The following is an 18,037-nucleotide window of genomic DNA, read 5'->3' on the forward strand; positions in this document are numbered from 1 at the left end:
TTCTTTCCTTCTTAATAGAATTGTAAAATACTACAGCAGGAGTGACCTTGGTAATTTTTTATAGTTCAGATTCCTTAATCTATGGGGTAAGGATAGACTTCAGATTCTCTGAAGTCTCTGAAATTATTTATAGCTATTATAAAATATTTGCTATATCCCTGTGCTATACAATATATCCTTGTAGCTTGTTTATTTTATACATAGTAGTTTGTATCTCCTAATTTCCTACCCCATCTTACCCCTCCCCCTTCCTTCTCCGTACAGGTAGCCGCTTGTTCTCTATGTCTGTGAATCTGTTTGTTTTTGTTACATTCACTAGTTGGCTTTATTTTTTAGATTCCACATATATGTGATAACATACAGTATTTGTCTAACTTATTTCACTAAACATAATACCCTGTAGGTCCATCCGTGTTGTTGCAGATAGCAAAATTTTCGTTCTTTTTTTATAGCTGAGTAATACTCCATTGTGTATATATACCACACTTCTTTATCCATTCGTCTGTTAATGGACACTTAGGTTGCTTCCATATCTTGGCTATTGTAAATAATGCTGTGAACATTTGGGTGCTTGTATCTTTTCGAATTAATATTTTCATTTTCTTCAGATAAATATCCAGGAGTGGAATTGCTGGATCATATGGTAGTTCTATTTTGGGTTTTTTTTGATGGACCTCCATACTGTTTTCCACAGTGGCTGTACCAATTTACCTTCCCACCTTCCTTTTTCTCTACATCCTCACCAACATTTGTTATTTGTGTTCTTTTGATAATAGCCATCTAACAGGTGTGAGGCAATAGCTCATTGTGGTTTTGATTTGCATTTCTCTGATCATTAGTGATGTTGAGCATTGTATATGTCTTTTTTAGAAAAGCATCTCTCCAGGTCTTCTGTCCATTTTTTAATCATGTTGTGTTTTTTTTTCGATGTTGAGTTGTATGAGCTGTCTATATATTTTGGATATTATCAGTCATATCATTTAAGTATGTTGTCTTTTCATTTTGTTGATGGTTTCCTTTGCTGTGCAAAAGCTTTTAAGTTGAATTAGGTCCAATTTGTTTATTTTTGCTTTGTCTCCTTTGCCTTAGGAGACAGATCCAAAAAAATATTGCTATAATTTATGTCAAAGAGTGTTCTGCTTATCTTTTCTTCAAAGAGTTTTATGTTTCCTGTCTTACATTTAGATCTTTAATCCATGAAGTCTCTGAAATTATATGCAGAATTTTTTGTTTGTGATTTTTCCCTCCTTAGGGAAAAGGTCCAAAGTCTTCATCAGATGCTACAAAAGATCCATTACCCTGTTTGATCTGGTTCATCTGTGACAGTTACACCATCCATTAAGTACTTCATGAAAGCAATTATGCCTCTTACAAAGTTGATGCTAAATCCTTCTACACTTTAGTATTTACTTGTTAATGGATTCCTGCTCTTCCCCACTAAACTGGTTACCATTTTCTATTTCCAGTCCTAGACATATCCCTGGACCCCAGTTAGAACCTTTCGTTTAGCTAGTGCTTCTTAAATTGTGATGGGCATTCAAGTCATCTGGAGAACTGTTATAATTAATATTCTGAGTCAGTAGATCTGTATTTCTAACGAGTTCCAGGTGGTACTGTTCACGGACCACAATTTGAGTAGTAGAGAGCTACCTATATATATATCTTGAGGGGAAAGGTCTTGTGCCTAGTAGTGGCTGTTGCGTAGAACCCAGTACATTTCCCTTTTCCCATTTATTAGTTATTGGTTCATTCTTTGATTTTCCTATAGCCTATAAATGCCAAGAATTTATCAGGCATTAAACTACTTGATGGGAATATATAGATAATTAAGTGTAAGTCCTACCTTTCTTGAACTAGTTTTTAGTCTTGTTTGCATATACTACATGTTTTCAGCTACATTAAAATGAGTAAATAAAAAGGAAACATCAAATTTGTCATCTGTTAGTATTTAGGATTATTGGTTTATTTTCCCCATTTCTATTAGAATACACATATACATCTTCCATAAAAAGGAATTTTTATTTCAAGCATTTTACAAAAATGACAATAAATAAAATGATCTGTGGTTCTAGTAGACTTTCTCATGCAACTTTTGTGCAAATTATTGAATTTTATGATGCACTTCATGTTTCTGTACAGATGTCTTTTTCTGTTAAAATAGTGTCACGTAATCAAGTGTGTTTATCAGAATCATCCATGTGGTGGTGGGAAATATACATTCCTCAGCTCTATCCCAGAGATTGTGATTAGGTAGATCAAGAGCAGGGTCAGCATCCGTAGTTTCTAAAAGCTCCATAGTTGGTTTAAATACACACCCTAGCTGAGAAGGTTGTCTGTAAGCAGAAGCTGTTTTGTATGATCCTTACCTTGCTCTTAGCAGCAGCAGATATAAACTTTTGAGTCAGAGAAAATAAATGCAAACATAGATCTGTACGTTGTTGAAAAGCTAGCTAGAAATAAAACCTTGTAAAAGATTTTACATTTAATAATATTCCATATCTATTTCATGATGTTTTTGGTTTTGTCTTTTTCTTCTTAGTGAGTGGAGTGCCATAGAAAAAGAAATGGGTGATGGATTGCAGAGTGCTGGTCATCATATGGATGTGTAAGTACCTAGGGAGTTGAAGGCAAAACCTGAGGTGACATTTAGTGGTGCAATGTTAGTGATTCTTCTGTTCTTCTCTTTTTATACAGTTTGCTGGCATTTATATTGTGCTCTGTGTATACAGATTAGACTTAAAGAAGTTTATCTCAGGGGATGCAAGGTTAGTTTAACGTTGAAAAATCAATCAGTCCAGTCCACGTATTAGCAGAATAAAGAAGAAAACCAGTATGTTCATTTCAATACATGTAGAAAAAGCATTTCAACATCCAGTCACAGTAAAATTCTCATCAAACTAGGAATATAAAGAATTTCCTCAGTCTAAAACTTATAGCTAATATCATACTTAACAGTGAAATATTGATGCTTTCTCGTAAAATCAGGAACAAGGCGAGGTTTTTTGCTCCCACCACTTCTATTAAACGTGGTACTAGAAGTCCTGGTCAGTACAGTGATGCAAGAAAATCAGAGGCATACGTCTTAGAAGGAAAGAAGTAAAACTGTTTTTATTTGCAGTTAACAGGATCTTTTACATAGAAATCCATAAAGAATTAACCAAAAATGTTATAGAACTAATAACTAAATTTAATAAGGGTGCATGATACATAATAAATCAATGTATAAAAAATTAATTGTTTTATATACTAGCAACAATTGGAAAATAAAAACTTAAAAACAGTGCTGTTTATAATAACATCAAAACAGAATACTTACAGATTAATTTAATGGAATTAAATTACTCTACACTGAAAACTATATATAAGCATGGCTGGGAGAAAGTAAAGGCCTAAATAAATGGTGAAATAAACCATGTGCATGGATTGGAAGACTTAGTAGTGTCAGTATGAATCGCAATCCCAGTCACTCCAGTGACTTTTTTATAGAAATTGGTAAGCTGATTTAAAGTTTATTTCATTATTCTTTCTACGGATTTTGTAGCCCTTTTTGTAATATCTTTGAACAGAAGATATTAGAGTGCTTCTTAAGATACCTTAAGAAGGACCATTTTTTGTTTGTTTCATTTTTTTAATTTACAAGCCCTTGCTGATCAAAATATTTTGGTAAAATTCAATAAAACTGTCATGATAATTAAAAATTGCTATGGGGGAGTAAAAATTAGGAGTATGGGATTAACAGATACAAATTACTATACATAAAGTAGATAAGCAGCAAAGGTTTACTATTTAGCACAGGGAGTTACATTCAGTATCTTGTAATAACCTATAATGGAAAATAATCTGAAAAAGTCACGTGTATGTATAACTGAATCACTTACTTTACTGTATACCTGTATACAGAACCTAACACAATATCATTAATCAACTATACTTCAAAAAAAAAAACTGCTGTAAAATGTTTCTAAATGCTTATTTATACTTCATGTACTTTTGTCACTGATGAGCAGCAAGTGATCTGCGGACCAGCTTTGAATAGCCCTTCTTTAGAACATTGATACTTGTGTCCTGCTAAAAGTTACTCTATGCAATGTTTCTTTTTAAACAGGTATGCATCTTCTATTGATGATATTTTGGAAGATGAAGAACATTATGCAGATCAGTTAAAGGAGTATCTTTTTTATGCAGAAGCACTGCGGTAAGTATAATGAATGTCTCAGACGCAGCCCTGTGGCTGGTCACCACTCCCTTCATATGCTGCTCTAAAATAAAGATAGTAAGGTGATTTTTAAATGAGTTCATTCCTCCAGATGTTGAATGAGGTCTCATTGTGTCCCTGTGTATTGAAAAGTGCTAGAGATAGAAATTTAAGAAGAACCCTGTGTTTGAAGCACATTGATAAAACCTGTTAATCGGGTCTGTCTGTAGATTGTTCTTTTACTTTTTCCATCTTGAAGATTGGAAGCAAAGTACAGATTGAGTGTGGGTAGTATGCTCTGTCACTAGGTTGTATATTATTTAAATTCTGTAATTTTTCCCATACCTCCATATTTTATCTCCTTAGTGAGGTTGTAAAACTTCTTAATATCAGGACTTTGTCTTCTGTTTTTGTGTGTATGTGTATGTGTTTTAAGTTTTTTCCATTTTAAATTTATTTATGTATTTATATCACAATATATTTTTTAAATTGAAATATAGTTGATGTACAATATTATGTTACAGGTATACAATATAGTGATTCACAAATTTTTAAAGGTTATAATCCATTTGTAATTATTATAAAATGTTGGCTGTATTCCCCATGCTGTGCAGTACATCCTTGTAGCTTATTTTATACCTGATAGTTTGTGTCTCTTAATCCTCCACCTTCATCTTGTCCCTCCCACTTCCCTCTCCCCACTGGTAACCACTGGTTCCTTCTCTACATCTGTGAGTGTTTCTTTTCTTTTCTGTTATAGTCACTAGTTTATTGTGTTTTTTTAGATTCCACATGTAAGTGATACCTTACAGTACTTGTCTTTCTCTGTCTGACTTACTTCACTTAGCGTAATGCCCTCCAAGTCCATTCATGCTGTACACCAGAAACTAATACAATATTTTAAATCAACTGTACTTCAATTAAAAAGCAAACAAGCAGCCAACCTATGTAAAATAAGGGTAGAAGAACTGAACAGACATTTTTCCAAAAGAGGAAATGCAGATGGCCAACAGGAACATGAAAATTTGCTCAGTATCACTAATATCAGGGAAATGCAAATCAGAATTACAATGAGACATCATCTCACACCTGTCAGAATGGCCATAATCAAAAAGAACACAAATAACAAATGTTGGCAAGGATGTGGGGAAAAGGGAACCCTTGTACACTGTTGGTGGGAATGTAATTTGGTGCAGCCACTGTGGAAAACAGTATATATGGAGGTTTCTCAAAAACCTAAAAATAGAACCACCATATGGTGTCTTCTGTTTTTATGGTATCTCCTGCAAAACCAAACAGAATTCTCTGGGAGATTAGTCCAGATTGGAAAAATGAATCGTTTTCCTGTCACTTTTTAAATTATTTTAAAAATTCTGTTAGTAAAACAGAGGAGCAGTATTCCTTTAGCTGTTCAGTAGCTGATATGAAAACATCACATTGTTAGCCTTTTTCCTTCTGGAGCTTTGAGTAGTAAGAAGTTACATCAAGGTATTTTCAAGTTACCAAGTAAAGAAAGTTGCTGAACACAGTGGAATTCTCTGTTGCTCTTAAAACTTGTAGAAAAGATTAATGTGTACAGATACAGAAACATGTCTGTGGTATATAGTTAAGAAAGAAAAGGTGTAGAATCAGTGGGGGAGAGGTGTGGATATGTATATTTGTGAGTGCCTAGCTAAAGTCTGGAAGGATATACACCGTCTATTAACATGAATTATATCTAGACAGTGGGACTGGGAGAAAAAAGAGGGTTCTTGAAACTTTTATTTTGTGCATTCCTGTATTAGAGTCTTTTTTTTTTTCCAGTGAGCATGAGTTACTTTTATGATGCTAAAAACTAATAGACATTTCTAAATAAAAAAGAAGAAAGCTTTGAGGTAATATCTTTTAAAACAGTACTCAGTTATTTGAGATTATAGCATTAGTTCCTATATTATAGAAAAGAATTTTTTCAATGTATGTGATAATGGTATTTTTATTGAAAAAAATGTTGCAAGTGTCTAGAAAACAACCTTTAAAAAAATTTTTTTAATGAAGGTGTAGGGGATTGAACGAACCCAGGACCTTGTGCGTGCTAAGCACACACTCTACTACTGAGCTATACTCTGCCCTTGCAAACAATCTTTATTGTTTTAAGTATATATAAAGTTTTTATGCTTAGGTTCTGCCAGATTAAATTTTTAATGTTGGGCTACTACATTTTAAACTTGAAAATCCTGAGTATACAAGTTCTTACCATAGTAAGACATTGTGAATGCCTCCCCTTCCTCCCTCCCCCCCCAAATTAACATGTTAATAGAGAAACCACAAAAATTAAATGGCAGCACTTTTTTTTCAGGGCTGTGTGCCGGAAACATGAACTTATGCAGTATGACTTGGAGATGGCTGCTCAGGACCTAGCATCCAAGAAACAGCAGTGTGAGGAACTGGCAACTGGGGTGAGTGTGCTTCCACTTAGGTCTCTGGTGTTATTATAGCAGACCTTAAATGGAGTGGGCTGCAGGATGCTGTAGCTTTTACAGGGGAATGATTTGTAGGCGGCTTCATAATTCTTTTGGTTGTGATCTTGAAAAAAAAAATGTTAAGCCATTAAAACATACATAGTATTATAAGAAATTTTGCTAATATTACTCTGAAGAGTCATTTCATTTTCTGATTAAGTCCTAGTGAGAAAACACTATTTTTTAGGATTGAAATAATGATCTTTGGTCAGGTTTAATTTTACCAGGTATATTATAGAAATCTTAGTTAACTTTGAAAAGCTTTTCCCTGTTAGAATCAGTGCCTCTCTTCTAACAAGGAGCTTTTTCTGTACTTTACTTTTTTTTTTGGTGGTGGAGGGGGTTGGATTTTTATTCACAGAAATACATATCCATAGACAGAGGCAGTCTCAGAAGGCAAGAGAGGCAGCCTGTGTACTTTACTCTCAATTGAATGCTTACAGTGAGTAATTGTGAAGAAAATTCCATATTTATTGTATTAGACTTAGGTCATTTTTATAATCAGCTTTCTACTGTCCAGCTATTCCATTGGAGTAAAGTAGCTGTCATGGTGAGCACACATAATATGGAAATAATGAAGCAGTGACAGTTGCCACCATTTATAAGTCATTTCATAATCAACAAGTACTGTACTTTTAAAAGTGCTGTTGGGCTACCCACCTGCGATGTGTATGAAAAGTTATAGATATAGGTGGGAAAAGATCTTTGACCATGAAACAGGGAACTTGGTTCTCTACTCCTACACGTGAAGGGTAAAGTGTTTCCCTCAGTAAACTACAGAGAATGAGGAAATGTTAAAGCAGTGAAGCTTAAGGCTTGGGTTTAGACATCTTGTTTTATCAATAGATACCCAAGTTTCAGTGTGAGTTTTGCAGGTTTTTAAGTTTCTTTACTTTGGTTTATTTCCATTGTTACTTGTTGAATTTTATCTTTTTTATGTCAGAGTAATTTTTAAGAGTATGACTACTAACATAAAGAAATAACTTGCCTGTACTTCACCATGGAAGTTTTCCATGTGATGAAAAAACTCAGAACTTTTCCCTTTTTGACTCTTCCATATTTTCCAGTCTTAGAAATTGTATTAGTAGCCCCCTGGTTGTAAGGCTTATGGTGCTTCTGTTTGAGCTAGCAGAGAGATGGCTAAAGTTTCTATTTCCCTTTTTAAAAAAATTTTTCAGTTGTGGTAAAATGTATAGTACATAAAATTCATCATCTTAACCATTTTTAATAGTAAAGTTCAGCAGTAGTAGGTACATTTACATTGTTGTGCAACCAACCTGCAGAACTCTTTTCATCTTGCAAAACTGAAACTCTGTATGTATTAAATTTTTATCAGCTATTAGTTTCCCTCTCCACCCAGCCCCTAGCAGCCATCATTCTGTCTCTGTGAACTTCACTACTCTGGATACCTCATATAGGTAGACTCATGCAGTATTTGTCCTTTTGTGACTGGCTTATTTCATTTAGCATAATGTCCTCAAGATTCATCTGTGGCATAGCATGTGTCAGAATTTCCTTCCTTTTTAAGGCTGAATAATACATCAGTTTATGTATGTTGTTTATCTGTTTCTATTTCATTTTAGACCGTGAGAACATTTTCTTTGAAGGGAATGACTACCAAGCTCTTTGGTCAAGAAACTCCAGAGCAGAGAGAAGCCAGAGTAAAGGTGCTAGAAGATCAAATAAGTGAAGGAGAACAACAGCTTAAGTCTAAAAATCTGGAAGGCAGGTAAAAATGCTGAGATGTTTAACAAAGTTAGACATGGAGGCTATGTGGCAGATTGTTTATGACCATTCCCAGCTTCTTCAGCATCCCTGGATATAGCCTAGTCTTCCGAAATGCAGTGATTGGATTCCTAAGAAATTTTAGTCAAAACTCATGTTATATAGAAACAACTGTTTTAGGGTGGGAGAAAGAGGAAGAAGAAAGCTTTGAGCTTCATAATATTATTCTCCTGCACTTTTCATGATTTCTATCCTTTGCACATTCCCTCTGCCCTTTCTTTTTGTGCATTAAAAGCCTGATCATTCTTCAGTGCCCGGCTCTTTTGTTACTTCCCTTGGGAAGCCTCCTCTTCTCTGCACAGGCTTTCATAGCGCTTCGTGCCCCTGTAGCATGGCACTTCTGTACTGAGTGGTTGGTTGTATGGTCTGGCTGTCCTGGGCTACATTACAAGCCCTTCAAAGTCAGTGAGTGTGTCATTTTTCATCTTTATGTCCCAACACCTGGCATAGGGCTTGGAATGTATATTTCTGGAAATTCAGTTCTCAAAGATCTGCCGTGACTGTTGGGCTCATTTTTCTTTTTGTTGTTTTCATCTGACAGTCATTGGGTAGACCAAGGCAGACCAAGAGTGTGTCATTGATTTGGAGGTGGTTTTGTTAATTTTTAGAACTGCAGGCATCAAGTAAGTCAAAATAAACTTTCATGAATAGAGTTAAAAAGACAAATGTCTCTCAGAATTTTTATAACTCTAGTTGTCATTTAAAGCAAGTCCATGATAAATGTGATACATAATCCATCTTGTGGAAAAGAATACATGTTTTCCAGTGACCCGAGGAAGGCAGATTCATATGGTATCTCTTAGGCTGTGAGCTGCTTCACAGAGCCATTCACATCTGTTTTATGGGAATAATCTGAAGCTGGAATTCTTGTGGCAAAAATAGAGATTATTAAAATGTAGAAATATATATGATTGTCTGCTTTTTTTTCCCCACTATAATTTTTAGGAAGAGAAAAATAGAATTATCTTATACAAGTAATAGCTTTTCGTTCTATGTTGACAAGTAAAAACCCAACTTAAATGAGAAGTGGTGATTTGAGTTTATAATATATAGTTTACTTAATCTAAGTAAGAATAATAATGACTTTACCTTTTTATTTTAGAGAATTTGTCAAAAATGCTTGGGCTGATATTGAACGCTTCAAAGAACAAAAGAACCGTGATTTAAAGGAGGCCCTCATAAGCTATGCAGTCATGCAGATCAGTATGTGCAAAAAGGTAGGTTTTGGTTTTAGTGAAGGTACACGTATATTCACAGATGCCTACGAATTTCTTAAAACCAATTTCTCTTATTTGGACCAGAGTATTCATTGTTTGCATTTTTAAAACCCATTCCTCTCCTCTTTCAGAATGTTTCCCAATTTTTCTACTTAGTTTTGAAAGAAGTGTCATAACCAAATTATCTGTTACTGAGTCTCCACTTATCCAAAGTTCCAAATTTGTATGCCCCATTTATAACTTGTATTTGAAAATATGTACTAACAGCATTACTTTGTTTATATGATGTTCTTGGACAGAGCAGTAAAATACCATTCCTGACAGTAATGTATACTTTGATTGGAAAATAGTTTAAACATTATTTTGGGAAAATGTGGTTATAACATGTTTTTCTGTCAGAGTAGATCCTTTATGTAGCTGATATCTGGTATAAGATACAAACATTGAAGCTTATTCTGTTTAAAATAAATATTTTGGCAATGCTGGAAATCATTCTAAAATGGTGTTATAAGAACAAAATATGTAATATTAACTTCTTTTTTATAACCCAAGATCTAGTTGTGACCACCAGTCAATACCAGTCCTTTACATTTGTCTAACACTTCACAATTTATTGAGCCATTTAACATGTTATCTCGGTAAATCATATAGTAAGATGGATTACTGTATTTATGAAGACATTCTTAGAGGGAAAAATGACATTCATATAAACATTCTTAAGCCTTAATTTATCCAAAATGTGTACTTTCTGGCTCAGAACCATCACTTTCTCAGCCCTTTTTGACCAGCAGTAGTAACTGTAAAGAACAAAGCTATTTTGAGATAGAAATATCAGACTCACACACTAGTCAGTGGGCCAGATTTATCGTATGCCTCAGTGAAATTGTAAGTTACTTGGTGTTGTAGATCTTTGTGTCACTTAGATCTGGTCAACCTGCAAATGCTGAATGTCCTGAAAATGGTTGCATGTCCTGAAGTTTGGGGTGTTTTTGTCTCTGCTGCTGTCGTCCTGTCAGCTCTTCTGCTTCTTCCTGTTTACAGTCTTCTTTCTAATCTGCCTTTTTAAGTCTCAGGTGGTCTGAAAGATCAGAAAACAAAGGTTTGTAAAGTTGGTTTTGTTTTATTTTATTCCTATAAAATTCTCATTAACAAGCTCCTGTGATCTCCCATTTGCTTCTTTTCCAAAGTAGAACGTAGACTTTATATAATGGCTCGCAGGACTTTTCCCCCTACTTTGCTTAGGGTGAGATGGTTTAGGATGCTAGAAATTAATCTCTGAATAAAAAAAGATATTACTGTAGGCATGTTTGAACATATTGTTGGATGTCTTGTGCATCTACTCATGTATCCTCAGATGATAACTGTAGTAAGCAAGAGTTTACTCACATGAGATTAATAAGGGTGTATGTTCACCTTATTTCTTGAGAATAGTCCTATAATGTTTCATCATGTTTTATTTTCTTCCCTAAGTGGAATAGATTTTTATATTTGAGAATCTATGGTGCTTTTTTCTTTTTATTGTTTTTTTTTCTTACTTTTTTTTTTTTGAGTTATAGTCATTTTACAATGTTGTGTCAATTTCCAGTGTAGAGCACAATTTTTCAGTTATACATGAACATACCTATATTCATTGTCACATTCTTTTTCGCTATGAGCTACCACAAGATCCTGTATATATTTCCCTGTGCTATACAGTATAATCTTGTTCATCTATTCTACATATGCCTGTTAGTATCTACAAATTTCGAACTCCCAGTCTATCCCTTTAGAAACTTAAAATTATGAGAAGTCAAGATTAGCATCAGCATATGGGTATTTATATATTTCAAGCTATTTTTATCTTTTTAAATTAAAAAAGTTAATTACCATAAAAATAACATACATGCTCATTGCAGAAAATTCAAATAAGCCAGAAGCATATTAAATAAAAATTCTCCCCCTCTTCCCCCAGATCCCTTTTTGAAAACTCATCACTGTTACAGTTTCATGTGTATCTTTTCAGACTTATTTGTACAAATACAATTATTTAGAAAATAAACACTTTCCTTTTTCTCATAAAAACAGGATTGCATCATATATGCTAGTGTGTAGTTTTGTTTTTTTTTCATTTGCTGTCCTGTGGACATCTTACTGGGACAGTGCACGTAAGATCTATGTTATCCTTTCTAGCAATGAATACTCCATTAGATACTACTTTATCCAGGCAATCTGAGACATTTTAAAGGATTTTTGCAGGGTTTGTTTCTTTTTCTTTTTGTATTCCATCAGGGAGGAAAAAAGCTAAAAAGATTACTGATTTTTTTTTCTATTGTTTGAAACCTTGAAAAATATTGACTAATGTTTAAGTATTAAAGAAAGTATTCTTCATAAATTAGCAGGTATTGGAGAATATATGTCTTGTTTATTGAAAACATACCTTTATTTCTACCACTTCCTTAGATTTTACTGTTACATTTCACAAACATGCATTCTTGTTTAAACATATTAGGTATATTATAGCATATTAGTTTTTTGCTAATTAATCTGCCAAAACCATTGAGAGGGAGTTGATAATTTAGTACTTAATTGGTTTTTGTCAAAACATTAGTTATTAGACTAATAAACTAATAATACATTACTTTGTATTTGTTAGGATAATAAGGTTCTTTCTTTGGTTTCAAATATTATAAAATTTGGTTTATAGAGAAAATATGAATATGTCATATGAGTAAATAAGTTAGTTAGGAACCTGAAAACTCAAGTTTTTCAAAAAGAAGTTGTAGGAGTTCTTTCTCTGTTTTGAAGATAGACTCATACAAATGATTCTATTACTTTTTTCAAAAGTATTTGACATTCACTTATATTAGCTATTGCCAGAAATAGTGTCATATTTGCTGGACTTGTTAATTATTCCAAAATGCAAAACTTAACATACCATACCAGTAAGCCAAATACTGGCTTCCAGAATCCTTCCAAAGTCACATTTTAAAGTTTTTTTGGTTTTTGTTTGTTTGTTTTTAAAGGGAATTCAAGTTTGGACCAATGCTAAGGAATGCTTTAGCAAGATGTAATCCTGTGAAATAAATTTCTCTTCAATCAAAGTGCCCCAAAACAGAAGCACAAGTAAATTAAAAAATTTAAGTTGCTACCCAGTATACACAAAAATATATAATAAGTTGAGTAAATTTAATTTCCTTTAACTTGATTATAGTAGTGTTAATATAGCACAAAAAGGATGTATTTTAATGAAGATTAAATATTATAATTTGAGGTTTTGGGGACTGGTGCTGATTTTGAAATGTTAATTAGATAAATTATACCAACAAATCGTCAGGCTTCTGAACCAGTGACCAAATATCAAGATGTTAGGTAATTTCTAGATGTTTGTTTCAATGTTTGTTCAATGTTTCAGATCTGCTTATGCAGGGAGTTTTTTCCTCAGACTGGATTCTTATTTTTACTTGTTAAGACCCACTAATCTGTTATAGGTGGTTATTTTTTCTTGCCTTATAGTTGAGCTGTTTGATTTGACAAAGCTCAGCAGAAATTTAGTGTGAAATCTAAGAATTTTTCCCACATTCATTACTGCCCCTATAACATTTGCATACACTAGAAAATGCCTTCAACTTGTGTTTTACCTGAATTTTGATACTGGTCAAAATTTTTATACTGCCAACAAAGAAGACTCAACTTCTCAGATATATAGTGGAATACATTGTTATGATCTTGGAACTACTATATAGAAAGTTTTAAATGAGTATGTTATAGACAAGCATTAAATTCTCAAGTAATTCTTAACCTCAGTGATGAGCCTGAATTTACTCTGCTTAGCTCTCTACACATGGCATTTCAGGGTACAAGATGTAGCATTTCATTGTATAAGATAGATGTAGTGAACATATGTGTTAGTATCTTCATTATTAACATCCTTCTTTTTTTACCGCTTGGCTGTAATTTTTGTAAAGATAAATTATATTTTTTTTTGTGCGTATTTTTGTGGTATATGTTCAGAAGCCAAGCACCCTTGGTATTTTGCTTGCTTTGCAGAACCCTACATGTGTACTCATTATTACTAATTATGTAAAAAAAGGAAATCTCCAGTACTGTTCAGCATTTGACTTTTTTATATGTTTAAAATGTTAAATTTTTGTGCTGTTTACCAAACTTATATAATAAATAAATGAAGTATTGTGTTGATTTTCACAGGATTTTTGTTATTTTAACAGTGGTCTGTACCTATTATATCTGATATAATATCTGATACCCTGTGGAAAAATAATATATGCCAGTTTATGTTTTGAAGTGTTTAATTGTATAAATTTGTCTTGTGCCAAAATGTTGGTTTTTTTAAACAATAAGATGCTGAAATGATACATGATTTTTATTAGAAACAAGTCATCTGTATCGGTACACATTTCATTCCATTGAATTTTATCATCTCTTGGCTCATGAACTAAAACAGCTTTCCATTTGGCATTTAAAAATCAAAAGCCTTTTTTCCCAGCCTAACCTTAGAGTAAATGTAAAATGTGTTCGATTTTTTTTACTAGCTGACTTGATTTGAGAAGTCTATTGATTACCTATGTTTTAAAAGATGAATTAGGAAAAATATTTTATTATCTTCTCTGAAATATACAAATATTCACATGGTTGTGTGTATATTTAAGTAGGAATATCTTGACATGGATTGATTTTGAAAAAGTTTCATTTAATAGCACAGTAATTCCTTTTAAAAAATTGTAAAGAAATTTTATGACAAATAATTTTTTATACTATCCAGAATAAGTATAAAGAAAATAATCTATATGCATTAACCCTTTCAGTATTTAAAAATCAGAACTCAAAATGAATTTTTTAAAGGGGGGAAGTTAGATATCCAAAAAATACACAAGCAATAACTAAAGAATGAGGACTGTCTCATTAAATACTTAGTAACAGAGGAAAATTTCACCTTGATAATGTTCTAGTGATGTAGTTGGTGTAGTCAAAGCATTAAAATTAGTTGAAGTCATACCTAACCTTCATTTACATCCAAAAACTTGGGTATGGATGAATGAGTCACTGGTAATTACAACGTAGCATCCAAAACAGGAACTGAGGGTTTTTAAAATTCAAATATCTTTAGAATAAACACATACCCAGCTTGGAATGGAATGAAAAACCAAGAGTTATGTAACAGGAATGGCAGGCTTTTTATATCCTTATAATCAGTTTTAGATTTATATGCATATTCTCTTCCAGGGTAGAATTTACTGATTCTCCTAAAGTTTTTTCCTTAAAAATATTTAGGAATTTCATTCAAGGTTGAAGAACCCAGTGGAATAAAGTAACATGGCCAAATCAGTAGAATTGTACTAGCTTCCTAAATTAATATAGCTTTAAATATTTATGTATTTGAAAGGATGGAAGAGACTAGGGGGGGAAAATGAACAAATTAAATTCAAAGTAGAAGAAGTATTAAAAATAAGAGCAAAAATCAGTGATATTGAAAACAGTATAAAGTTAACAAAGCCAGAAGCTGGTTCTTTGAGTTGGTAACTTTAATAAAGTTAAACCTCTAGCAAAACTGTATGGAAAAAGAAAAAGCACAGGTTATCCCTATCAGGGATAATCCCCAATGAAGGGGGGATGTTATAGTTCTTACAGACATTAAAAGGATAATAAGGAATATTATGGAGAACTGTAAACCCAATAAATTAGATGAAGTCACCAAATTCCTTGAAAAGTATAACTTACTAAAACTAATATGAGATGAGACCAAAAAATGGGACTAGCCTTATATCAAAGAAGTTTATTGGAAGATATAGCTCAGTGGTAGACCACATGCCTAGTATGCATGAGGTCCTGGGTTCAATCCCCAGTACCTCCATTAAAAAAATAAATAAATAAACCTAATTACTCCCCCCCCCCAAATTATTATCAGAAATACTCCTACAAAAGAACTCCAGGTTCAGATGTCTTTATTAGTGGATTCTATGAAAGATTTAAGGAAGAAAAAGTTTTAATTCTATACATATTTTCAGAAAATAGGGAAAAGGAAATACTTTTTTTTAATGAGAAAAAAAATTTGTTAATGAGAACAAGTATCACCCTAATAACAAAACTGGCCAAAGATTTCAAGAAAAGAAAGTGGTGTATCTATATATATCATGAACATAGACGCAAAAATCATTAAACTATTAGCTAATTGAATCCCACAGTATGTAAAGAGCATAATACCTTATGACTAAGTAGCATTTATGTCAGAATGCAAGGTTGGTTTACAATTAAAAGAGTCAGTTACTATAATCTACCACGTTAACAGAATAAAGGAAGTACTTCATGATATTTTCAATACATGCAGACAGAGCATTTGACAATGATTCAAAACTCAGCAAACTAGAAATAGAAGGGAGCTTAGTCTTATAAAGGGCATCTGTGGAAAACCTACAGCTAACATCATACTTCATGTTGGGAAAGTTTAATCCATCACTGGGCAGCTGCCTGCTAGACAATATGTGTCCCCGTCCCCCACTCTCCTCCCACCAATGCTGAAATTCCTCTGACTTTCACCCAGCCGCCCTTCAGCCATCTCCCTCTCCTATTATTCCTGTGCTCATTTTTCTTAGAATATTTGTTGAACCTAAAGCAGATGATGCCTCATACTTGAAGCTCTAACAGGGAGTATGTTCACGAGGTGGGCGCTCAAAGTGCAGAAGTTTTAGGAAATCTGTTAATTAGCAGATGGTTATAAAATCAACCTCAGTTGAAGGTGAAACTAGTTGACTCAATAGCAACAGTGCAAATGAATAACACATCCCTTTCACATACCTGTGTGGTAGAAGCACCATCAGCAGAAAAGAAATTCCTAAATACTCAGTTGCTAAGGCCTTGATTTCAGACGATATCGCTAACATACATTGAATACTTAACCACTACACCTGAAACTGAGGTAGTGAAAACTTATTTTTCTTTTGGCTGCAAAGCTGTTTGGTGTATAGTGATATCTTTTTACAAATATGATTCCTATCATCTGCAGGTATGGGGGTATTCTTTATCTGATAGATTACCTTCTTTTCTTTGGGTAATTATTTCTTATATGTACTTCTTAAAAATTAGACTTCCGTAGACTTCCGTTATGTAAGTAATACATAATGACGCAAAATTTCAACAGTACCAAAATAAAGCAAAAAGTAAAAGGCTGCTATTCAACCAACTGCAAAGTTATACCCTAAATGTAACCACTGTGAACCATTTAGTATCTCACCAGACATTTCCCAAGCATATAAGAAGCAGAGAAAAAGGTAGAAAATACACAATAAGCACATAAAGGCAAAAAAAAAAAAAATCTGTTCCCCCATCCTCACCCAGTGAAGTAAAAGAGGTCAAATCAAAGACCCCATGGCATTAAAATCAAAGATCCTATAATATTGTAAATGATGAAGGACATACCAAAGTTTCTTGTAGATTGTGAAATTCATACTTGACATTTCAGGAAAACGTTAAAAAATTTTTTAATATATGATGATGGTTAAAAAAAAATCCAAATGGTGCTATAGGCCTATACATGAAAAGTTGCACCCTCTCTTGTTCCCCACCCCCTGTCTCGCTGTTGCTCTCCACAGGGGTAGCCACTGTTGTTGGGTTCCTGTGCATCCTTCCTTCCAGAAGCAGTCTATCATATATATGTGTATACACCCACGCACACAAATGGGGGCATGCAGTGCATACTTAGACTATCTTGAAAAGTGCACCTTGTCAATATGTGTACCTCAATCACTTTTTGGCCATGCAGTATTCCATATAGACCATAATTTATCTACTTAGCCTCATATTGGTAAGTTTTATATCCTACCTAAAATGGTACATAGTGTATTTCCAATAATGTTGAGTGGACTTCATGGTCTCCTAATTCTTGTTTGAGCATGTAGTTCATTAGAAAAAGTCAGCTCTCGATTATCTATGAGAGGTGACCTGTGAGGATTTTCGTGTAGCGGCTCTGGCTGAGTTTCCAGCCCCAGCACTGGTCAAAATGAGACTGAGTGAGGAGTAGCATGTGTAACCGAAGCAGCGGCTGATGCAGGAGTGGTGGTGTATCCTAGAACACTCCTGTCTAATTTCATTCCCATGCTGGTTTTAAAATAATTTGGCAATGACCTACCATTTAGAATTGCCTACACTTTACCCATCCCCCATCCCCCACCCACAAAGTGAGCATAACCATGTTTTGTTTGTTCAAAGGGAAGAGCTATCAAAAATACAGAAAGGTAGCCAGCAACGCATCGAGGCTCCAGAATGACAGCTTCTTGTCAGGAGAAGCAAGTCTGAGGCAGCAAACTCAGGGCCATCCCCAGACCAAGGGGCAGCATGGGAGCCACTGAAAG

The 18,037-nt window shown here is 33.7% G+C and overlaps 1 protein-coding gene and 1 non-coding gene across 2 annotated transcripts in view; both read left to right on the plus strand.

Moving 5' to 3' along the window:
- Window positions 1–13,877, plus strand: part of SNX4 (sorting nexin 4) — a 51,195-nt gene extending 37,318 nt beyond the window's left edge. Inside the window, exons 9-14 of the mRNA XM_031454504.2 lie at window positions 2,540–2,605; window positions 4,106–4,195; window positions 6,531–6,630; window positions 8,277–8,422; window positions 9,581–9,695; window positions 12,698–13,877. Of these exons, the coding sequence (XP_031310364.2) occupies window positions 2,540–2,605; window positions 4,106–4,195; window positions 6,531–6,630; window positions 8,277–8,422; window positions 9,581–9,695; window positions 12,698–12,745 (565 nt within the window). The 3' untranslated portion in view covers window positions 12,746–13,877. The remainder of the gene's footprint in view (window positions 1–2,539; window positions 2,606–4,105; window positions 4,196–6,530; window positions 6,631–8,276; window positions 8,423–9,580; window positions 9,696–12,697) is intronic.
- A 1,593-nt stretch (window positions 13,878–15,470) lies between these two features.
- Window positions 15,471–15,543, plus strand: TRNAT-AGU (transfer RNA threonine (anticodon AGU)). Its single transcript has one exon. It is a non-coding gene; the product is annotated as a tRNA-Thr (tRNA).
- The last annotated feature ends 2,494 nt before the right edge of the window (window positions 15,544–18,037 follow it).

This window comes from Camelus dromedarius, chromosome 2 (genome assembly GCF_036321535.1).
Source record: "Camelus dromedarius isolate mCamDro1 chromosome 2, mCamDro1.pat, whole genome shotgun sequence".
Classification (NCBI taxonomy): Eukaryota; Metazoa; Chordata; class Mammalia; order Artiodactyla; family Camelidae; genus Camelus; species Camelus dromedarius.